Genomic DNA, 25,757 nt, shown 5'->3' with positions numbered 1-25,757 from the left:
ACAGTGAGACACACACAGACACAGACACACACAGACACAGTAAGACACACACAGACACAGTGAGACACACACAGACACAGTAAGATACACACACACACAGTAAGACACACACACACAAACACAGTAAGACACACACACACAGTAAGACCTCCCTCCCTAACCCCCCTTCTCAGTATCTCCCCTCTAACTCCCTAACCCCCCCTTCTCAGTATCTCCCCTCTAACTCCCTAACCCCCCCTTCTCAGGATCTCCCCCCCCCGCCCCGGTCACTTACCTTAAACTCCTGTGTTGGAAGCGTGAGGCGTTTGTCTCGGGTGCCGGCGCTTCACTGCTGATCGCCGGCGTCTGACGTCATATGCCGGCGCCCAGCGTAAAGCGCCGGCACCCGAGACAAACGCTTCCAACACAGGAGTTTAAGGTAAGTGACCGGGGCGGGGGGGGACACCGGACTCATTGGTGAGTCACCAGGACACTCTTTGCGGGCCGGTCCGAGCTATTCAGCGGGCCGGATGTGGCCCGCGGGCCGTGCTTTGCCCAGGTCTGATATAACATATAACATACACACCCATAACCCAATCCATATCCAATGTGCGCTGCTATCCAATTCTCTGAGAGTCTGAAAGGTCTTTCTCGTGTCAAGGCATTGTGGGTTTGAAATTTAATTATACCTGTAGTCCCTGCATCTCATTTTACCCGAATGTTACCCATATTCATGTTTTCAGAATGCCGATGTACCATCTGTTTACCATGAATGTCAACATACCGCTTTTTAATATTTTATTTTTACAAAGGTATTTGGTAACATGGCTGCTTGGGTGTAACTTGTGACCTCCTTTCTATGTTCCTTAGCTTGTTTTGTGCATGTCCTGTATTACTAATTTCTATTGAAGTACCTCTAGATAGAATTGTTTGGCATGTCTCCATTTCCCTTTTTGCAGGTCCTGTATTTCTCTTCGTATACTGTTAGTTAAAAAACACACAACTTCTTTTCCTCATTCAGATGTTTTATTGAACCATCAGTATACACTGCCTTTGAAAAGTTCCCCTGTTAATGTGGAATACTCTATTTAGGTGAAATTCTTATAGATATTGCTTTTGGTTGTCGGAATAATGTATTGTGTTACTTACAACCTCTGAGATATCCACATGGTTTCAGAAGAATACTTTAAGTAAGTACAAAAGGCATCAGACTTCCATATGTGGAGTATATCTTTCTGCACTTAAGTAAATAGTTAGCTATTTCCCTTGATGTACATGTCAGCATAGTGCAACAACAGTATCAATGACTGCGATCATCACTGATAAAAATCAATGTAAGTTCAGTTTAATCATTGATATAATAATTACCAGGTGTATCTTGACAACGTTTGTAACAGATTTGCACCGCTCTATAAGATGAGTATTTATACCTTTTTTTTTTTGTTATTCTTTTATTAATATCGGTCCCAGACCCTGTGTCATCACCCATAGCTAGTGTTCTGTTGTCACTGTTGGAGTAAGAATTGGGTGCATGCATAGTACACCCAGAAGTGCTTGAAAGAAAACGATATCAGTGGTGTTTGTAAGTGAAACGCTGCTCATTTAGCTCATTAAAAACCATTGAGGAGGCAAATCTGGGTTTAAACAGTAATATTATAGCAAATCAATGGTGTTCCGATATTTGAGTGACATACTGTCTTCACTAGTGTGTCTATCATTCAAAATGCAGTACTCGAAAGCATACCGGTTCATTTTTGAAACAATGTACTCTTTCTTGGTTACTACTTTTCATTTCTAATTTTGTGATGTGCTTTGCAGCACCATAGATGCCGCTGTTTTGTTCCATCATTACCATATCAAAGTACTGTTTGCATAAACTGTCCATGATAAATAAACAAGCCTTTTTTAGAAATAGGATTCAAAGTAGAGTAGCAGGGGTTCTGTAGAACAAAGAGTAACTGGGTTAGTGGAGATTGCAGAAGTATGGGTCTTACCATGGACCTATTCAAATCCACTGGATGTGGTGTAATAAAGCATTTGCATTTCACACAGAATTTTGGCAGCTAGCTACCTTGTCATGGGGCTCCTAAATACATCTGCATTGCCAGATTGTAACCTTTTTAATAATCTAACATGTGTTTGAGAAACAAAAAGGTGGTTTCCATCCAGTTTTGCTTGTCTGCTTTCTTTGAAGCATAAACATATTCATACCTTATCCAGATCCTTGTTTACATTTCAACTTCTCATATTCCCTATGCAATACTTTTCTCCTACAGGATGGACCGGCCAGGTGTGCTTAATGCTTAGTTAAATCGATCATTTCCGTGCATTAACTATGCATTATACAGGGACAGCTTGGTTCTTCTTGCAGAGATGCTCACCAGGGTTGGCTTGCCTTACAGCCAGTATTTACCTTTTATCCTGGGTCAGGCCTACGGCAGTGCCTCCTCCATGGCCACTATCATCACTACAGCTATCCTATCCATTAACTTGCATATGTTGGCTGGGGCTGTCCCTTTAAATTTTCATGTTGTCGCCCTTAGAAGTGCGTGGAGGGATTCTGCAGAATTCCCCGTATGCACTTACCCCTTTTCTTTGCCCCCCCAGCTCCTAGGCTTTTAGGGGGCCCACTTGGCATTAATCATATGCATTGACTGCAAAATCAGCAGCAGCCCTGAGTACAGTTTTATGCTATGTCTTTAGTTAATGGGATGAGTAATCCAAAAGTCTCTCTTAATTGTACCCAGTCAAAACGAATCTGTGTGCACTAGTTTTGGGTAGGGCCCTCATATCTCCTACATCATATCTGATGCTAAAATATTTTTCTTTTCTTTTGTGAACACTAATGAGGTCAGTGTCCTCTAGCTTGGTGTGGCCTAAATATGCAGATCCACCCCAAGTAATCCCAATAAAATGAATCATTAGGGACAGGGTGTATGTTCAGACTATATTAGTGAGCAAATGGGCCAGAAATGACTAATTTGGTGACACAATGAAATATATCTGGAAAGACCAATACATTCCGTGGTTTGAAATCCATTATACGTTATTTAATTGTACAGAGCTGTTGCATATGATGGTGCAATAACACAGTTTTATAGAACAAAGTGCTTTGTAAAAAAAACACTACTGTTATGAGATGCATTGTAAAGCCCATCAGCTTCGTTGGCCATACGTTTATCTGTACCCAAGGCTGTCCACAAAAGGGGAAAGTGACTTTAAACAATGCAGTTTGAAAATATTAACTTGCTGTAGAGGTTTTAAGTGGTAGGTTGTACACAGTGTCTCTTACATCAGTAGTGGGGACATTAATGGAATGGTGTAGCCTTCCATCAGAAGTGGTTAATACAGTGAAGGCGTTTAAACACGCATGGGATAGGCATAAAGCTAAGTTAGAAATACGATAATGCCAGGGACTAAAGAAAGTATTCAGAGTTTGGGCAGACTATATGTGCCGAATGATTCTTATCTGCCGTCACTTTCTATGTGTCTATACGGGGACAGTATACCTGTGTACACAGAAGAAAAAGAGAGAGAATTTTAGAGCAAACTCCAAGGATTCTCTTGGTCACAATGGTCAGCAAAGCAATGGTTCGCAGAGCATTACGGGATATGTAGTTTCAAAAGATCTGGAGCTTTAGCTGTTGCCCCCCTGCTTTAGATATTTTTTGAGAAGTATTTTTTAAAGCAGTTCTTATGCTCTAATAATGCATTAACAAATGTAACAAACGTTTTATGGAGCCCTGCCTAATAAATTGTTTGATCTACTCACATACAAATTGGAGGAAACCGTTAATTATAAACTTGCCCATCGTACCCAATACATAACACTGCTTTTTAGTTTTATGAGATACTTAAAATGTAAATGCAACCATTGGTTCTCAATGGGACGAATGTTAGAATCTGTTTAGCTGTTGATAGCAACAAATTGTGTAATTAGTTATTGCTATATTTTATCATGGGAAGTTCCTGGACTACTCAACCTGAATGTACAGTAGGTGTTCCTAAGAAAGATGAGTACATGGTTGCAAACTCTGCGTATGACAAATTGAGTTATATGGTATAGACTCTAGGTACTAAGTAATCTGTAGCGTGGTTTTCTGAGGTTTTCCCCAGGAGAGCTTTAATATGTTTGAGCAGAGTAAGACTATAAAGGTCATCTGATGGCACCTAATTCTCAAACTTAATTTAACAGTACGTTCCCGTAACAAAAAAGACTGATCTAGAGAACCTGATTATCATTAGGTCATAGCATCTTTGCTTTCCTCTCCCATAAACCCCTTAAAAAAGGCCATTGGGGACCCAGGCCCACCTAGTCTATCTTATGGCAACACCGTCTCTCGCAAAGAACATGCATGCTCATGATCCTGATCAGTGGTCTTTTTTGCTCTGTTCCATGGACTAAAATACTTTTTGGTAATCTAAAAAAAACACCCACAGTTATTTTCCATGCAGGAGTTGTTTGGCTGAACACATCTCCTGGCACGTGACATACTGGTAGTCAGCTCCAGTGTTGGCTCAGCGATTGCCCCAGACTTGGGAGCCAACTAGTGCCATGAAATATCGGAACACAGCTTGGTAGGTACACTTTTCCGTAAAACTTTAGACAATGCGTATGAAAGTACTTACAAAGTACTTTCACATATGTTGATTGTTTAGGAGGCCCTTGGGACACTGGAGTGTCCATTTTAATATATGGTTTATTTTTAATGCTTAGGCAGCCATCTGGAAGGTGTCACACATTAAACATAAAAAAAGCCTGCTTTTTTAATGTACAATTTGTGTGGATGCAAAAATATAATATGCATGTTATCCCCCTGTGCAAGATAGTTAGTTTGCTTTTCTTATTATAATATCTGGTTAATAAAGCTCATGATTCAACTTCTTGTTGAATGCTCACAGTCCTGTCTGTAATTTTAGTGAACCTAACGTTTTTTTTTTCTCTTATCGAGATAAAACATCTGCTACTTGTTTAAAGCCTTGTCTGTCATCCTTTGAGATAGGATATAGCACTTTCTCAGTCAGATTACGTAATTTTTTATTTATTTAATTCCCCCCCTCCAAATTTCCCTACCCACAAGTGATGTTTGACACATCGTTACCGTTTCTGTGGGTTTGTTAAACGTTCTGTGATCTTTCATCATCTTAATTCCTTTTTTGTGCCCTAATTTTTCACAAACAATTTCCACTCAAAATCATTTTCATCTTAGTGTCTTGTGTAAATATGATCACATTTGTTTCTGACACGATATAATATATCCTTCATTATCTTGGTGCTTGATTCTAAAAGCCCTTCTCCAAAATAAACCCAACCACAAAATGTCCTTTCTTTTGTGCGAGATGCCTGAAGGGAAGGCATTGAACAGATGTGTATTGTTGCTATGTATTTTCCATATGTTCGTTTCTGCGAAAACAAAATTAAAGGGATTCAGGGCATTTGGGGAAGACCAACTTATATTTTCATTCGTGACTACAAAGGGGCATGCCCAGGTCCTAGATATATATATAATTTTCTTTTGGGGGTGGGGTGGGGTGGGGTGGGGTGGAATGTTTACTAGAGCTGTTAAATAAGGTTTTCATTTATTCAATAGATAATTCTATTAAAGGGTAGTCAACAAGCTTTTAAAAGTGTATTGTGTTAAAGGAAAATAATCCTATCAGACAAATAAACAAGCAACTAATTTATTTAAAAACAAATCTAAGTCTAGATTTAGCAGACAGTTAGAACAGTTTAATGCGTACCTCTTATATGTCCCATTTTGTGTGAGGCAGTCCCAATTTTCCAGCTTCCCCATCACTGTTTTAAGGGAAGTAGGGATCATTGGCCTGTTGGTGAGATGAGAGGTACCCCCGACACCCACTGTGCTGCGATTTACACCTTCATGTGGCCAAGGCACCTATCCCAGCACTCTGTTTCAGTACGCCACAAGGTGGCTGCCAATGCAACGCAAAGGTGGCAGGAATTTCATCAACTGACTTGTGGCAAAAGTGGCATCCTATGACCTTTAAAGTCTCTATCCTCTTCAGTGTGACCCGTTCTACAGCCAGTGTATGGAGATGGCTGCGTATGTGTTTGGTTTTATACACCTCTTAGTAATGGGTGTAGCTGAAACACCTAAACTCAATAATTAGGAGGCGAGGCCATAAACTTTAGATCATATAGTGTGGATGTAATGGTCAGGTGTCCACATACTTTATGTCATATGGTGTATATGACATTACAGTTTATTAACAGAGCACCAGCAGATTCTGAAGCACTCCTACCATAAGGGGGGAAGTAACAGTTAATATAAAAAAATGAACACATCTAAAGATATACTGGCTCAAAGAGGGACCTGCCAGCTTACAACTGAATACTGTGTCTTTAATAGGGCACTGCAGCCATCATATGATAGCTGTGTGGTCCCTTTACATTTTTGTGGTCTACCCCTTTGGGAAAAGAAAAATATCCTACCTTCAACCACGTTGTTTCCCTTCATTTCCTTAGGTCCAATTTTCCTTTTGAGTTCCACTTACAGTAACTAATGTTCAAGGGCTATCCAACTGGAGCAGGTACTATGGGTTGATTATTGGATGTTGATGTAAATATGAAATGAGACACTTATGTTGAGGCTTTTATCCCATTCCTGTGGGAAGGGATTGATTTATAGGCTTGTGTCCTGGTAGGACTTCCCAGCCAGCTGTATGGTAAAATGAATTGTTGTTGCTGAAAATGGTTATTTTTTTTCCAGAAAAGGAAAACTCGTTTGCTTTTAGAAATGGCTTTAAATTGCATTTGTTGCGGCTTTCAGCATAGCTGCATTTCTTAAAATCACTTCCTTTGCGTATGTTTCGGGAGCTGAAGTGTAAAATACAGTAAAGTTTTAAATCCTATAATGGTAGTAAAATACATTGTCTAGCTAATATTTGCAGTATAAAATATATATATAAAGGGGTTGGCTGCAGACAGCGACAGTCTGGGAATATGCCCATTCACCTGGAGGCTCTGAGATTGGGGTAAAAACCTGAGACTTAATGGTAAACACTGAAAATATCCCAGACAAAGAAATACATTGAAACGAAAGACAAGCCTTGTCCTGTTAACGGAGACCATTCTGTCTCTTAAAAATAAGCTTAGTGTTTGAATTGTTGTCGATCTAAAGGGAGCTGTGTTAAGAAAATGACCCCATCATATATTGTCACTGTTCTACAGTGAAGGAAGACTACACTGAGTTGCAGTCCTCAAATGCCCAGTGATAAATAGAGAATTGTATGGCATAGTACCCTCCAGGGTACAGTGAGAGCTAGACCTATGTAGCCTCATTGTGCAAAAACACAAAATGATCATTGAATGTCAAGTGTTTAATTCTCATCTTTGTAAAACCTATTTCCTTTAACATTTTTTTTTCAAAGGAAGTTAAGATATTTAGATAATCTTCTAAGCATTTTACTTTAAATTAAAGTTCTTCCTCGACAACCATGACTGTTTGACAAACAGTAATTCAAACCCGTACTCTTAAATGTCACTGTTGTCCCATAGCTGAGAAAAAGATTTGCAGACCAGACTAAAAACTGGTGAAGAGAATCCAAACATATCGCTACATGACTACTAACCCTATTTTAGAATTATGGATGACATTTTTAGATCTGCTTATGTTCATTTTAAATTGGTAATATATTTAATTTAAAAAAACATTTCAGAACCCAATTAAAAATGTATTTTAATTTTTTATATAAAATGTAACAAATATTTTAGAATAAATGCAACATAGTGCCTTCTAGTACAGTTACAGAACTTAGTCTCTCATTCATCAGAGCTAATGTGTCATCTAAGAGAGCCTCTGTTGTCTCAGTCTCCATCTGTGGACACTAAGGCCCCCTTGGGTCTTCATGACCTTTCCTTTTCTACTAGTGACTAGTAAAATATACAAAGGCAAGTTGTTAATTATCCAGCAGTCAAAAAGCAAATGAAACATTTCTAAAGACTTAACTTAAGTTGATGCAAATAAGCACAAACCTTATGAAATATTCTTAAAAGTAACAGCCAATAAGTGCATGCTATGGCTTTCACATATTGGAGTTTACGTATACAAACTGATTCTGGTGAAAAGTTTGATGATCTGTGGGAACATAATCTGGGAATACTGCTTCTATTTTAATCTCTGGGCATGGAAACAATGGTTAGTGATCTGCCCTACTCACTTACCTTCCCCTGTCTACCCACAACTCACAAGAATAATCAAAAGTGCAGATACCAAGTGGACATGTCTCACTTAGTTCTGCTTGACTTAATGGATTTGATACCTGGCTCTAGGGGCACCAGCCCCCTTGCTCTCTGTCTGGCGTCATCTTCCAGTGTCTGCCTTACGTAAAGGTAGCGTAGACTGTATATATATGTTAAGGTGTAAAGGTAGTCACCCAATGTGCTGTGTAGTCCTACTTCTCATTTTCTTCCGCCAGTAAGATTAATTGAACTAAGGACATTATTGCCTAATATAATCAGTGTTTGAGTGCCTTTGTCGAGATACGCATAGACATCTTACAAATGTTGGGTGATGTGCGTTCTGCTATCATGTGCAGCAGAGCAATTTTAGGGGAACAGAGCACTAGGGGGTGATAAGATCGTTGTCAATAATTTAGATATCTAATTCCAGAACGTCTTAGTTTCACTGCAGTGTCTACCACCAGTCTGCCATCAACAGTTGCCTTGCAGTTGGTAACATTTTGGCTAACCTAAAAGGAGCAATATGCCAGCAACAGCTCATCTTTCTGTTTTTTCTCAGTGCCCTTAGCATCTTCATACTCCACTTTGTGCCATATACCTTCTGCCCATAGGTAGTGTGTAGGTCCAGTAAATCATATTCTGTAGTTTAACTGATGCTCTGCCAGAAATAAGCATGTAATAGCATGTAAAGATGACAGCCCGAGTAAGAGTAAGGATAATACAGCTATATGCGTAACGGTATCACCTTCATTTGGCAAACTTGCCATGAAGGAACAGAAAGAACATTAGAGAAGGTTGTATCAAGTCTAAACATTTATAATGCCCTATAGTTTAAGGTAAAGGTTTATAAGAAGCACTTTAATATGCTTTCAGTTTGATCTAGTGGCAGATAAAAAGTGCTTGAGTAGCACTCGAAATCTACCTGCCTCTAAATAGAGATGTTGGTTGGCCTACTCTCTGCCTCTCAAATGGTTAAGATAAGGTTTATATTTCATGACGCTTTGGGTATATTAACTAAACAAGGTGTTTGCAGGTGAGATGAAGGTTTTACTCCATTATGCAGGGCCAGCTCAGCCCCTCATGTGGGAGAAGCTTGAAATATTCAACTCTCCTGCAAACCCCTAGTTACTTAATACACCACACACTACTTAATAATGTATGTATGTATATTTCTACAATTGTTTAGATTGTGTGGGGGTTTTCTTTTATTTCAACTTCCTCAAAAAGTCACAGTTTCTGATGTTGAAATCCTGAGATTCCTTCCAAGTGTTATCTTTGCTTGGTAACGTTATGTTGCGGAGCAGGAAACAGCAGGTCTTTGTGTGGTTAAAGGAGGAGATACCATAATAATAACAATACTACAAAAAATTACAAAATTTAAAAGGAAGAGTTACTGAAGAGGGAGCATACAATGCTTTAGGGGAGTGTGTGTAAGTTTGGGTTCTGTGAGCATCATGACATTGATCTTACTGATACAAAAAGATCAGATAATCAAACTTACAAAGATGTATAGAATAAGTAGCTTTTTCTTAGTGAGCATATCCAAATAAATACACAAAAAAGACCAAACAAGATCATGTCTAAAGTCATACCAACCATGTCTGATGTTTCTGGTTTAGTGCTAATGTTGGTGTTTGGGGTTTTGTTTTGCACTTTTTTTCTGTCTCTCTATCCCTTGCTCTGCTTTCCCTAATGCCGACATGCTTTTCTTAGTCATATCCGTTTTCTGCCCATCCCCATCATTCTCTGACATCCTATTTTGAGCTAATTGAGGGAGACGATAATGGGTGCTCCTTCAACGATTTTGTTTCCTTAATAACTTACATGCATTTTAAACAGCAGTTCTAATTTTCTGTTAACCTTTATATTTTTAATGCCCCTCCTTGAATGCATGTGATTGCTGAGAGGCCCCTTCAAATAAGAACGTAGAATTTGACGGCAAAAAAATCAGCCCATCTAGTCTGTCCGTTCTTCATGATGTAGAGGGTCAGACTTTAATCGGCCCTTGGTCTTGTCTTAGATTCAGGATGGCTTAAGGTTTATGCGATGCACCTTTAAATTCCCTTACTTTATCAACCTGACACAAATGTGAGGACTTCCCTGGGGGGCTTACCTTTTACCTAGTCTTCGGGAGGACATTAGATGCTGCTTTGTTTTTTTAATACCAGTTCTTCTTTCATCTTTTTGAGTGTCAAGGTTTGGAGTAAGTAACACAGTAACCGTATAGGTCTCCAGTTAATGTGGATCAGATGAGCAGTGTTCGGCTTTATTCAGGTTGAGTGGCCATTGCCTACAGTATTTTGAGTGTTGTCGCTGTTTTAGACATATCACTCTCTCTCTATTTTTTCATGTTTTACTTGGAGCATCTTTGTGAACCTAAATATAAAGGTGCCATGTATGTATTATATGCACATTAGGTGGATGAAGCGCACAACCCAGTTTTTTTTCCCTCCAGTAACACACAATATATGGACAAAATATTGGGACACAGCTCTTGATTACTGAATTTAGATGGTTCAATCAAACCCATTGCCACAGGTGTATAAAATCAAGCACCTAGCAATGCAGTCTGCATTTGCAAACATTTATGGGGGAAAATGGGTCAGCTCAGTGATTGCAAGCGTAGTCCTGTGATAGGATGCTGTGTTAATGGTTCCAAATGTGTAGGGCTGTTTTGAGATTTACTGGCACAGATTTAAGAGAATAAGCCTTTTATGGATCTATAGAGAACCTAAAATGAATTATGGAGCTCCCCTATGTAGACTGAGTATTTTTCCACATGGATGTTTTCATGACATCAGGCAATCTATTCCCCCTCTGTCTCGTCTGCGGTGTCACTGGAACACACTCAGTTGGAAAAAAAACAACCCCGTTCCCAACTCCTTTATAGTCACCTTGAGTGACTACTGTTAAATAGAGGCAATTTTGTGTCAAAACACACAACTAATACATTTTCAGACACTTTGCTATTAATCACTTGTAATTAATGAGAACGATCTTCCAGTTGGACCTCACACACGGAATATGTCTTGCATCTTTCCTTATAACAATAAATAGAACCGTATTTTTTTGAGTGTAGCAATTGAGACAGATTTATGTTTAAGCCACATGAGAAAAAGTACAGAGCTGGATATACCTATGTAGAATTTAGGAACATCATAGGGTTTTTCTTTTATCAGCCAGCTTTTTATTTATATATTTTTTATTTATTTTAGCCACAGGCTGCAATCATTGAGATATTAGTAAGATATTGGAAAACTTTGGTTTCTGTCAGTAAATTTTAAGTAGTCTTGGTTAGCTGGTTTTGGGGACTCGCCCAGTCCTTCCTAAAACCATCGCTGGTATTAAGCAAGATCCGTTGGAGGACAGCACACATTTACTCTGCAGATGCCGATGTGTAAGCAGTTTATAGGCTATTAAAAAAATTGTCAAATTATAATCTCCTCAAAATATCTTCTCTATATTATTTCTCTTAATTAGGCAGTACGTTAGAATGGTACATTTTACTATATCTGGTTGGTTAGATCAACAAACAGAGCCTGCCTTACTTAGATAATAGGTATCTTTGTTTTGTTTTCCTATTTGACTTACATGGCTGTGTGCTTTTATGAGTGGGGCAGACACAGCAAAGTGTTGTGCTGTTGAAATATATTCGCGTCCAAGGTGTTAAAATCAACTGTCCTTTTTGGCTTCGTGTCAGCCGCCGTAAACTAATATGTCTTTGGCTGAACACCTTGTCATGCACCCTGTTAATGAGCTTTTGTGCCAAATTAGTCAGTTATTTGACATCTCTCCTCCAGACAGAAACTGTCCCGGCAAATAAACACGTGGCTTTAATTGATATAATAAATCATTGCAGATAAAAAAGGAGAAATGCTTCATTTTGTAAACTGAGAGCTGGGTTTCCTCTGCATGAACAGGCTCTTTTTCTGCTGTGAGGTTCATTTCAGACAGGTGGATCTTTCACTTACCCTGTGTGGTGAAGAAATATGGCCCTTGAGGTTTCTTGTTTACATAGCAGAGCACATGGTCACGTAGCCCATTTCACCATATTCTTTATCCATGAACAGGCACTGTTTGTTGAAAGTGATTTGAGATATTAAAACTAGGAAGAGGTTGGCAGATGCAGGTTGATAAGTATTATGTTCTAAACTAGGGTTGCAACTAATGATTATTTTCATAATTGATTAGTTGGGATTATTTTTTCGATTAATCAGATAAAAAAATAAATGTACATTTTTCATTTATTTTAAATAACTGGATGTTAAAAACTTTGAGAAAAATGCATTTCTTGTTTTTATTTCCCAACCTGCCCCCCCCAGTTATGCACATCTGAGCCCAGACTTGCCACACTGCCTCCCAGATATGCCTTATACCCCCAGATATGCCTCTCCGCCCTCCCCAGATATACCTTATACCCCTAGCTCTACCCCTCTGCCCCCCACATATGCCTTATACCCCCCTATATGCCACTGTGCCCTCTGATATATCTTATACCCTCAGATATGCCACTCTGCCCCCCAGATATGCCTTCTACTCCCCTGTATGCCATAGCACCCTCTGCTATGCCTTATACCCCAGATATAACTCTGCCCCCTGATAAGCCACTCTGCCCCCCAGATATGCCTTATACCCCAGATATGCCCCTCTGACTCACAGATATGCCTGTTACCCCCTATATGCCACTGTGCCCCTGATATGCCTTATATGCCCTGTCGGGGCTTTTATGGTGCAGCACCGGAAGGTTATGTAGACAACCTCCGCTGCCGGCACTTCCGTCGGAGCTTCTATAACGGAGCACTGGCGGAAGTGCCGGCAGCTAAGGTTGTCCGCGCATCGCTCAGGCATCCACTGGCTGCCAGAGAGCAGGATCCAGGTCCCCTGCAGCCCTGCGGAGGATCTGGATCCTAACCCTGCTGCAAGGCGTCGGGCAATACGAATTGCGCATCCCTGCGTCTAAACCCCCGTTATAGGCCGCGCTTTAAAGTGGGGGGGAAAAGTCCGGCCTATATTCGGGCCAATACATAAATATATTTGCTACACTGACTGTAGATTAGGGGAAAACATTTAAAGTCAGTGCAGTCTTCCCTACCGTGACTTTGAAAGGTCCTCTCTCCTGTACTCTTCCCCAGACTCCCTTTGTCCCCTTGTTCACTAAGCCACACCTCTTTTCTTTCCTCCCTGTAATTCAGGTATAGATCAAATAAACAACACATGTAAACAACATTTGCGTGTATAGCATTGCACGTATAGTCCAACAGAATAACACAAAAACCCAGCTTTGCAGGTATAGATCAACTGGGGATCACATGTAAACTCAGCACTAAAGGTATAGATCAAATAAACAACACATGGAAACAACACTACAGGTATAGATCAACCAAATAAGATATACATACCCTGTATTTGCAGGTATACATAAATAATGTATGTAAACATAGCATAGCAGGTATAGATCAACAGCATAAAACACAAATAAACTCAGCATTAAAGGTATAGATAAAAAAAAACTAAATTACAGGCATAGATTACAGGTTGCACACCCCAAAGGCCAGCCCTGGTGTCCACATAGAACTTGACCAGCACCCAGATTACACACACAAATTACAGCCCAGTGTGAGCCATCTTTTGTCCCCAAACAGCCCAGCGTAAAACATCTGCCCTGTGCCATCTTTGTCCCATAAATACCCTGCCTGTGCCATCTTTGTACCATAAACACACTGCCTGTGCCATCTTTGTCCCATAAATAACCTGCCCGTGCCATCTTGGTCCCCAAAGCTCAAAGACCTTGCTTGTGCCATATTTGTCTTTCCCTAAATCACTTATAAATCTATGATACACACAAAACACTTATACAGTCACTCACTGATTCACACAAATCATTAATGCATTCTCACAATTCATCCACGCATTAATTAGTTCTCTAATTCACAGAATTCATCCACACATTAGTTTATACTCATTCATTCACACAATTTATCCACACATAAATTATCTCACTCATTCACACAATTCATCCACATGTTAATTCATTTATTCTCTCATGCATTCACACAATTCATCCACACACCAATTAATTCATTCACTCACTCATTCACACAGTTCATCCATACATTACTTCATTATCGTACTCATTCTCACTTTTTATTTCAAGATTCTTACTCCTTTCTCACAATCTCTTCCCCCTTCTTACTATCTACCCCCCCCTTTGCAGTTCACTTACCCTGGTGAAGTCCTGTGGTGGGAGCGCGAGGCTTCAGTCTAGCTGCCTTGCCGCGGCACGCTCAGCTTCACTGCTGAGCGTCGGGATATGACGTCATATTCCGGCGCTCATCACGAAGTACCGCGACCAAGGCCTCGCTCTCCCACCACCGCAACGGTAGGAAGCAGAAGAGACAAGAGGGGCCGAACGGTTGCTGAAAACTTTTTAATGTGTGACCACTCGATGCCCCTCTCCTTCCTTCTCTCCCTGTTGCCTGGGTGCTGTACACCCCGTGCACCTGCCTTGGCACGGCCCTGGCCTTGGTAATGGGATGGCCGCACATCTCACACACCCCAAACAGTTGACTCCCCTGTTGATTGTAACGTTTCATTGGTTGTTATAGTGATAAGACAATATTTAAAGATTTGCACCAAAAGAATCCCTTTTTACACATTGCGGTATCTTAGCTTATTCAAATATTATTAACGTTCCTTATATATTTTATCAGAAATAACAATAACATAGAATATGAAATATACCATAATAGCAACATCTAAAACCATGAATTTCACTAAATAGTAGTAATGTGGAGCATAATATATATCATGTCAGTATTCCAAATCAAGTAGAGGTAAGATACAAAGTCACAATCCACAAATAATTGGGTCTAATCAAAAGATCTTTGGAGGTGCAAAAATAATAATAAATAAAATGTGTATTGGTGAACAGAATATGTCTGCAGAAACTTATCAATATGAAGTAGAAGCACTGAGAAGAGCTCTTGTATTAAGATGAGTTAGTTATATTGTGTCTTAAAAGCCTAAATCATAATGTGTACATAGCATAATTGAGGTGTGTAATCTGTCAAAACTCCTGAAATTCTATAAATATGAGTGCTAAAAAAATACTAACCATCCAATGCACTTCTTATTTAATGAGACCAAGTCTTATGTTTTTGTATCTCAATGGTTTGTTTTCACGTGTCACTTTCCTAAATTGAGTTAATTTTTGTTTACCGAAGAAATAGCCAAGTCTACACCAAGCTTTAGAATGAATAGAATGACTCAGTTTAAATCATATAAATATTTTCAAACTATTTAAGAAGCAAAAAAAGCTTCTTAACTTATGTATTCAAGTGTGCTAATCCAAAATGCGTAATCCAATTTCCCCTAGCTATAACAGAGACGTAATACTCGGCAAGTAATAGTTTGAATTCCCTGGAGCTATCATAGCATTTCCTGTTTAAATCTGAATATCTTGGAAGCTTTAAAATACAAATTTTGGGCATAATGTAGAACTGTTAACTTCGCAAAGTGTTTATTTTACTGTGTTATCAAGCAGCCTATATGCCTCTAAATTATATATTAAACTTTCCTCCCTGGCAGCATTAAATAGACATTTGTGTGCCCCCCCCCCCCCCAAAAAAAAAAAACCGTTTGGGGTCACTTAGCTGTTTTCATTCCTGTGTAACATAGGTGCAAAAGAGTGTTCTAATGATTAATTAGCCTTTTAAACTTAAACCTGGATTAGCTAACACATGGGAGTGATGGTTGCTGATATAGGGCCTCTGTACATCTGTGAACATTTTACATTAAAAATCAGCCATTTCCAACTACAGTAGTCATCTACAACATTAATAACGTCAATTTAATGTTATTTTAATGGACCCAATTTACTTTTCTCTCAAAACCAGACATTTCTCTGTGACCCCAAACTTTTGAACAGTAGTGTGTGTGTGTGTGTATATATATATATATATATATATATATATATATATATATATATATATATATATATATATATATATATATATATATATATAAATTACACACACACAAATGTATTGGGACATCTGACCATTATACCCACAGATACTTTGATGAAGTTGCATTCTAGATACATAGACATTAATATATAGTTGGTCCCTCCTTTGCAACCATAGCAGCTTCCACTCTTCTAGGAAGGCTTTCTACAAGATTTTGGAGTGTTTCTGTGGGAATTTTTGTCCATTCATCCAGTAGAGCATTTGTGGACAGGAAGGCCTGGCTCGCAGTCTCCATTCCAGTTCCCTAAGGCAGGGCTTGACAAATTTGTTGTGAATCTAGGCGCCAGCTAAAAAAGTTAGGAGCCAGGATTTTTTTTAAACTAACAATTGGTTAGAAGTGATCTGAGCATCATCAGCCCGGACCTGGAAGCACCCTGGACTTTTTTTTTTTCTTAATTATTATTATTATTTTTTTTTTTTACGCTTTCAATGCTGATGTTCCATTGGAGCACAGCATTGACTGATATTTAGTCCCCACAAGCTTGTGGGGACAAATGTTAACCCCTGCAATGCCACGAATGTGTTATACAAAATTGTGGAATTGAAAGGGTTAACGCTGCACCGTCGCTCTCATGGAGCGATCAGGCAGCAGGGGGGTGTTGGGGCTGGTCTCCACACTCATGTGGAGACCGAAGAACCCTCTCCCCCTGTCCCTGAAGCTGCCTCTGGCAGCTGGGACGCAATTGCTGGTCTATAGACCAGCCATTGCAGGGGAGTCTCTTTGATGACTGCTGTAGGCTTCCATGCCTACAGGAGTCATCACAGGGCTTGTGGGGGCTCGTTTTTGCTGTTGCTGGCCTGCCTGGGCTTCCAGGCAGACCACCAGCAGCGGAGCCCCGTACTAAACGGGAATTAACCCCTAAAATGTCACGGCATTGAAGGGGTTAACGCGGCACTTTCGCTCTCATGGAGCGATCAGGCAGCAGGGGGGTGTTGTGTCAGGTCCCCACACTTGTGTGGGGACCCAATCAACACTCAACCCCCTTTCCTGAAGCTGCCTGTGGCAGCTGAAAACGCGATTGCAGGTTTTCATGCAATCGCGGTTTCAGCCTACAGAATCACTCCGTGGGAGTGATCTCAGGCTCGGGGGCGAGCTCTGAGTGGCTGTGCTGTCTGCCCAGACTCCTGGGCAGACAGCAGCAGCAGCGCCCCCCGCGATCACAGGCTGACAAACACCTAGGCGCCAGGACAAAATTCTGAGTTTTCATGGCGACCTGGCGCCTGGGATTTGTCGAGCCCTGCCCTAAGGTATTCTATAGGGTTGAGCTCTGTACGGGCCTGTAAGTTCTTCCACACCAAACTCATCTAACCATGTATTTATGGACCTTGCTTTGGGGCACAGTCATGCTAGCAGAGAAAAAGGGCCTTACCCAAACTGTTCCCACAAAGTCTGAAGCATAACATTGGCAAAAATGTCTTGGTATGCCGGAGGGGAACACTCCAAAATCTTGTGTAAAGCCTTCCCATAAGAGAGGAATCTATCACATATGTATTTAGAATGTGTGTGTGTGTGTGTGTGTATGTATGTTTGTATGTATACATATCTATATATACACACACACACACACACACACACCATATTTGCTCGGGGCCTGACTTATACAACATTAAACTAAAACAATGGCAGTCACTGCAGATCCTGTCTGTCTGGCAGAGATAATCCCCTCAGCAAGTGATGGGATGATATACTACTGGGGGTGACACAGAAGTACAAAGTCAGGGCCCAAAGCCAATAGGGAGGAGGCTGGCAGTCAGGCCTCTCCAGTGGCCCAAGTGATGGAGAGTTCAGTCACAACTAGTAAATATTAATTCACATGTACACTATTTTTTCATATTTAATAAAAACTATAATTTTATTTCCTTTTATTTGCCAACCTGCCCCCCTGTTATGTACATGTGCCCCATGGTTTCCTACTCTGCCCCCAGATATGCCTTATACCCCCTAAATGCCACTCTGCCCCCCTGATATGACACTCTGTCCCCCTGATATGCCTTATTCCTCCCTATTTACCACTATGCCCCCCTGATATGCGTTATACCCCCTATATGCCACTCTGCCTCCTGATATGCCTTGTTCCTCCCTATTTACCACTCTGCCCCCCTGATATGCGTTATACCTCCCTAAATGCCCCCTCGTGCTCCAGACTCAGTGGTGTCAAGTGGGGGCAGCTGGAGACCGGAAGGTCACGTCACGGCGGTGCGCCATCATAGAAGCCCGGGCTGAAGTGTCGGCAGCAGCGGAGGTTGTCTGCACGCATCGTAAAAGTGCAGTAATACTGCAGTAAAAGTGATGACTGGAGAGAATAACTATGGGGAATTATAAAATATATACTTGGCATGAAGATTTATGTGTACATTTGTTCTAATTTTTTCTTTATTAAAATTTTCTGATATTGCCCATATAGTAGTGACTTACAATTCTGAATGCATAAAAAGGGCTGGAATAAAATTTGGTTGCACTGGTTCCAGAAGATCTACATCCTGTCTAGTCGGTTTGTCTCTTAATGAAGGAGAGCAAGGACTTCTGCCCTATTAAAGTTTTCTTTAAGTCATTATATTCTGTATTTTCTCCCTTGATACTAAGGCGCTCTGTAGGAAAACACTTAGCTAACAGTTAGGTCGTGCCTTTACGTTCAGAACCACTAACCACAACGACCACGCTGTTGAAGTGCCAGGTTGCCTGGAATGTGTTGTGAAAATATATGTGTGTGTTTATATCTATATCTATATCTCTCGCCTCACACTTACTGGACAATTTTCTAAATATGTCATTGACAAAGTTTCAAACGATTATTTTTTTTAAATACCTGCTGATTCTTGAATAAAAAGTATCAGTGGTGACAAAGGCAACCAGCTGGAGTTACAGTACAGGTCTTAGCAAGAAACTGAAAATGTAGTTTATGTAGTTTAAGTTTATGTATCTGTGCTTCAACGACTAAGACGACTAAGATCCAGATCCCCCGGACCTGGATCCTCCTGTCTCCCCCCCCCCCCCCACTTACCGGTGCTTCTGAGTCCCAGGTGCGTACCCGGGGCAGCGTGTAGATGTCTACGCGGGGAAGGTCTGCGCGATGGACGCAGACAACCCCCACTGCTAGCCACACCTCCTTCCGGCTGCAGCGTAAGTTGTCTACGCGAATCGCGTAGAGCTCTACACGCTGCCCCGGCTACATGACAGGAGAGTCAGAAGCACCGGTAAGTTGGGGGGGGTACTTTGAGTGTTAAATGGGGGGCATAAGGCATTTCTGGAGGCAGAGTGCTCTATGAAATGCCTTTTAACCCCCTTAATGCCACTTTGCCTCCAGAAATGCCTTTTTAACTCTCTATACGCCACTCTGCCTCCTGAAATGCCTTACACCTCCCTATATGCCACTCTGCCTCATAATATGCCTTTTAACCCCCTCAATGCCAGAGTGGCATATAGGGGTATAAGGCATTTCTGGAGGCAGAGTGGCACATAGGGGGTCAAAAGGCATATCATGGGGCACAGTGGCATATAGGGTTAAAAGGCATATCATGGGGCACAGTGGCATTTAGAGGGTTAAAAGGCATATCATGGGGCACAGTGGCATATAGGGGGTATAAGGCATTTCTGGGGCAGATGTGCATAACTGGGGGGGCAGGTTGGAAAATAGAAGGAAATAAAACCAAAATATTTTTCTCAATCATAGCTTTAACAGTGAATTAACATTTACTGGTAAAACTGGTAAAACTTTTTTCCTATAGGGTCGTCTTATATTCAGGCTTTTTTCTGAAATTTCCTAATTTCCTAAATTAATGTTCAGATTTGGGGGGTCGTCTTATAATCGAGCAAATACGGTAATTATCAGAAAGGTTTGAACATTTGGTGGTATTGGAAATTATGGCAATGCTGCATTAAGTTAGAAAAGTGTTAAAATAAGCAGAAGTGGTGGAACAACACCTTTAAATTTCACTCTGGATCAAAAATGGAGTAGCACTATATATAGGACACCTCTGTGGTCGGTTCTCTAGTACACTAAAAGGCGTCTTTTAATGAGCCGGCACAGTCTCCATAGTGTAAATAGGAATGCTGGGGAGATCAAAGGTCTCCCTTGTAACCGGCCCATTGTTTAGCAGGACACTGGGGGGCTTCATCTCAGGCGATCTGCCCCGGATTTTGTACCAAGGGGATTGCTGCCACCCCCTGTAACTGTTGCACTTATAGTAAACATAGTAAAAGAACCATTACTTATGAGTCCTTAGATCAGTCCTTAACTTGTAATAGATCGCTCTGTGGTGCCTACTGTTCAAGTAACATATTTCTACTAATAAAGTTCTCCAACTATTCCTAAAATGTCCTAAGTAGTATTTGCTCTAAATTGGAGGCCAAAATACGTTTATATATATTAAACATTACATTTATTTATAAAGCGTTGGCAGATTCCTCAGCGCTGTTACAGTCAGAAGCAGGGGCGTAACTAGACCCCTCAGGGCCCGGGTGCGAGAATCTGTTAAGGGCCCCCCACCCCCCCCAAAAAAACATGATTTTTACCCAACAATTTTTTTTCAACAAATTCAATTTACATATTGAATCATTTCTGTAAAAAAATCAAAGAAAAAGGGGCGCATGTTCAAAGGGCATAATCAAAGAAAAAGGGGCGCATGTACATAGGGCCCTTTTTGTACATGCGCCCCTTTTTCTTTGAATACATAAATAATCTTTCCACCAAAACAGCCTGACTGTGGCACCTTTGCCACCAAAACAGCCCGCCTGTGGCATCTTTGCCACCAAAACAGCCCGCCTGTGGCATCTTTGGCCCCATAACAGCCCGCCTGTGGCATCTTTGGCCCCATAACAGCCCACCTGTGGCATCTTTGCCACCATAACAGCCCTCCTGTGGCATCTTTGCCACCGTAACAGCCCTCCTGTGGCATCTTTGGCCCCATAACAGCTCGCCTTTGGCATCTTTGGCCCCATAACAGCCCTCCTGTGGCATCTTTGCCACCAAAACAGCCCGTCTGTGGCATCTTTGCCACCAAAACAGCCCGCCTGTGGCATCTTCGGCCCCATAACAGCCCGCCTGTGGCATCTTTGGCCCCATAACAGCCCGCCTGTGGCATTTTTGGCCCCATAACAGCCCGCCTGTGGCATCTTTGGCCCCATAACAGCCCTCCTGTGGCATCTTTGCCACCATAACAGCCCTCCTGTGGCATCTTTGGCCCCATAACAGCCCGCCTGTGGGGTCTTTGGCCCCATAACAGCCCGCCTGTGGCATCTTTGCCACCATAACAGCCCTCCTGTGGCATTTTTGGCCCCAAAACAGCCCTCCTGTGGCATCTTTCCACCAAAACAGCCTGACTGTGGTATCTTTGCCCCCCCCTTACACATCCATGCTATCTCTCACACACACACACACACACATATATATTAATTCACAAATATTTACTCACTAATTCACAGATAATCCATTCAATCATTCAGATATTCATACATTGATACTCATTAATTCCCTCATTCAGATACTCATTTACATATACTCATTCACAAACATTCATTCACTCACTCCTTCACAGATATTCATTAATTCTCTCACTCAATCTCAAATACTCCTTCATGCAGCCTCCCCTTACCTGAACAACCGAAGATGTAAAAAGTATGTGCCGCTCGGCTCTCGCAGACCAACTTGTTCAGTGCATAGGGGGAAGCAGATGCGCAGCAGGGTCATGTGACGTACGTCACGTACGTCACATGACTGTTGGATTCCTGCGTCCCCCGGCATCCTCGTCTGCCAGTAAGTAGCGGCCCCCCGCGGAATTAATCGTGGGGGTTGCCCGGGCCCCCTAGAGTGGCGGGCCCGGTAGCAGCTGCTGCAGGGTTAAGAGGCAAGTGCCCCTTTTGCCCTGAGTTATAGACGGCCGTAGAGGCCGCATAGGCCCAGTCAGTCCGGTCCTGACTGGGCCTATGCGGCCTCTACGGCCGTCTATAACTCATAGACCTTGGGGCCCCTTGCCGCCGGGGCGGCCCCTTGGCTTGGGCCCCCCTGCCACCGGGGCCCGGTCGCAGTCGCGACCCCTGCGACCCCGGTAGTTCCGCCACTGGTCAGAAGGACAATTTAGAAACGCATACAATAACACATTCAATAACAAACTGGTGCAAAGGAGAAGAGGGCCCTGCTCTTGCGAGCGTACAATCTAGTCCCTATATTTAACACTTCTGCAACCAAATGAAGCATTAGAAACACGGTTTCTAATAATGTCAAATGTCTAAACCCTTCTCAGAATTTTTTTTTAATCATTTTAACTTTTGTCTAATTTAGAATCTTTGCCAGAATGTAATTCTCGTGTGATAAAAAGCATAAACTGAAAAGCTTCATGAAAATGAACATGGAATGATTAGTTGAAGGGACAGTGTTTTACCCTTTGTTTCCCGTTATCGTATGTAATTTGTAGCGTTGAAATCTGTAGGTTAAAGTGAAGATGCTTTGCTGTCCTTTGCGAAACATCAAGTATTTATGTTTTAAAGTTAAAAACATCCAGCAACCCATCTTGCCATCACTGTATATGTTGTACAAAAACTGGTGTAGTTTCTAACAGGGTAAACGTCTAGCCTAAGAGATGAAATTTTTCTCATATATGCTCACTAAGAGAACAGAATCCATCCAGTACTCAAAGCCTCCTTTTAAAGCTCTTTTGGCAGCTCAAAAACTGGAGGTTAGTATGAAGTGTGATAATCCTGCTTTTTGTTTTCTACGCATAACTGGAGGTTTCCTCAGTAGTGAACAGAGGGTCCATTTAGAACTCTTAAGTCCACCTGTTGTAACAGTAATGGAGTTATTTGCTTTTTTCTATTTTATTAGGAAACCTGAGGCCTCTTGTATCCTGGGACATCTTTTTAAAAGAGGTCTTTGAATTAAGAGTATGGCCTAAGAAACAGTAGTGCATTTAATCTTTGAGTTACTAAACTGGTTAGGGCAGGTTGCCTATCTTCATCCCGAAGGACAAAGTCTACCGTGAAAGGGCTTCTGAATTAAAGAAATTGTCTGAACTATGGCTTTGCAGGATCTGATATAATCAAGATCAAAGCTACAGAAAATTATGAAAATTATTTATTGGCTCAGTTAGCGGCCTAATATATAGAAATGTGCAAATGGACATTACTTTGAAGCAACCATTTCATATGGTCTTGTTTCTGCTCTTTTTTTAATTTTTTAATTTTACATTTATGCCATATCTCTGGCATTGCTGTTGCAGAGACATTTAGCTGGAGAGTTTGCTAAATTTTACTTCTCTATTCATTATGAATGTTCAACACTGATGTAAGAAGAGCTGAGCTGGACCTATATAATGTATAATTCAGCGGGTGAAGAGAAGTCTCATTGGTTTAACCAATTACATAGGGCCAGCCAAGCTCTTCTTGCACGAGACGTTTACTGGGATTGGCTCTCCCACTAAGTCTCCTGTCAACTTTCTCTTGAGTTGAGTGAATAAACCCCATTTTAACTTTGTAGGGCCAGCTCAGCCTTTTACACAGGAGAAACTTGCCAGTGGTAGCCCTTCATAATGCATGATGGAGTATGTCACTTGAAACCACTCTTATGAATGAACCCTGTTATTAAAGCCAAAATCCAGTTGATTAACCCACTGTGTCAAACAGCAAAAGAATGCAAACATACATAAAGGCCAGTTCACCATAACTACTTGCCGTGTTCATCAGAAACTTTGTTTATTCTAAGTAGCAAACATAGACTGTAAAACCAGATATCCATTTTTAATCATGTAGCTTATGTTTTCTTGCAGTTAAAGAAACAGCTTGGTGACTGTGACTCCATCACTCAAGAGATAGTGGGCAGTGCTCATGTGGAAAATTATGCCCTCAAAATGTTCCTGTATGCCGACAATGAAGACAGGGCTGAACGATTTCACAAGTAAGCAAATGCACATGGTGTGTTCACTGTTATTATGCACTCAAACTTACTGCCAGGCATTGCAATGATTTAACGTAAAATTACTCAAAAAAAAGGTAAGATACTGTAAACGGTGGATAGTTAAATGCACTCGAGATTTTAATTGGTATGATTAAAAATCTATTATCTATACACAAACATATATTTCAGTATGATAGTTGACACTTTATGGATTTCATTTTGATCTCTGTCATGTCGGTGGCCAACTTGAATTACCTTTCCTGTGAAATAACTAGAGCTTGGTGACACACAGTCCTCCTAGTAGTTCATCATATGTGCCTGTGTAGGGAGCATGACAGGCCCTTTTGGATGCAATGTGATTATTTATGAGTAGGGATCTGGTAGTTCTGGATGCAGAAGTTGGTGTCTCCAGAGCCCATAAAACTAAGACGTTTGCTTGACTTGCTGTACGCTTTTTGGTGGTTATAGATAAACTGGTTACAACAAATTAATATTATCAAAACATGCATAATAAAGGCATAAAGCCATCATAAATCTATAAAACAAAACAAAGGACCAGCTAAGGTCTTTGAAGGAGGAAGAACGGGCAGACAATATGGGCCGAATAGTTGTTAACATGCTCTCAGAATCTATGCTTCTGTTAAAGTCTTTATTTTTTGATGCTATAGAGTAATACAAAACCTCCACTGGGAGAGAAATTTCATGAAGTAGAAAAAATATTAAGAGTTCCTAGCTTTATGTCAAATCATGGTCAACCTCAGGAATTTAGGGGCCCTAAGCAAACTTCATAACTTATGTTAGAGATTTACCACCCATCACAACAAAGAAAGTAATACGGACAAAGCATTTAATAAAAAAACATGGATCACCTTTGTTCGTTAACAAAATATGTTGTTATAAAATGACAAACTGATATTAGTAACCCAAAAATTGCAATTTCAGCTGGCTGTATGGAAATAACACTTATGCACCAAATTAGAATACAAAACCAGATATTCTTAAAACAAAAAAATAAGCTTTATTGTGGTTCTATACATATGATCGTAATAACTAGACTGGGACTTAAAGCAGACTTACTTTTCTTCTGTTACATTATTGCACCTGAAGAAGTGCGTATTCACTTTGGGTGTCCTCAACCCGAGCAGCCAACCCTCCATTTGAAAAATTATTCAAAATAAATTTTTAATAATCATTTCCATAGCAGCCCTCCTCCCTGCAATGTTTAATCCACTTTACAGAGTGTACGAAAATTAGATTTTCTCTGTAGATGTGTTTAAAGTAAGTCAAATATACTGAAGGTGTTTGTAGAAATCTGTTTATTAGTGCAAGGATGTTTCATATTCTTCCCATCACAAGCTGACAACTTTCACCATGGATGGAGCACAGGCAAATGGCATGTCAATAAAAATCAGATTGTGCAATCAGAATGAGTGGCGTAAAATATTTAAAGATGTTTATTAAAGGTACTTTTCCAGCATCATTCCCAGCACAGATCGTTAAACGACCACAAAAATGTGCCTTCATCAAATCCACCCAGCAAAAACTGAATAGATGAATATACTCCCCATATTGCCTATTGATCTTTACAGGAGGGGTCCCTCTGACCCCGATACAAAGTAGTTATAAATAGACAGAATAGCAACCTAGAAAAACAAAGCCAGT

General features: G+C 40.8%; 1 protein-coding gene across 2 annotated transcripts in view; it reads left to right on the top strand.

Annotated features, from left to right (window-relative positions):
* VTA1 (vesicle trafficking 1) overlaps positions 1-25,757 on the top strand; it is a 93,952-nt gene that overhangs the window by 35,013 nt on the left and 33,182 nt on the right. For both annotated transcript variants that reach the window (XM_053461058.1, XM_053461057.1), the window contains exon 3: positions 23,968-24,095. In XM_053461058.1, the coding sequence (XP_053317033.1) occupies positions 23,968-24,095 (128 nt within the window). The remainder of the gene's footprint in view (positions 1-23,967; positions 24,096-25,757) is intronic.

This window comes from Spea bombifrons, chromosome 3, assembly GCF_027358695.1.
Source record: "Spea bombifrons isolate aSpeBom1 chromosome 3, aSpeBom1.2.pri, whole genome shotgun sequence".
NCBI classification, from domain to species: domain Eukaryota; kingdom Metazoa; phylum Chordata; class Amphibia; order Anura; family Pelobatidae; genus Spea; species Spea bombifrons.
The sequence above is the reverse complement of the archived record's forward strand: the minus strand, read 5'-3'. Positions and strand labels throughout refer to the sequence as shown.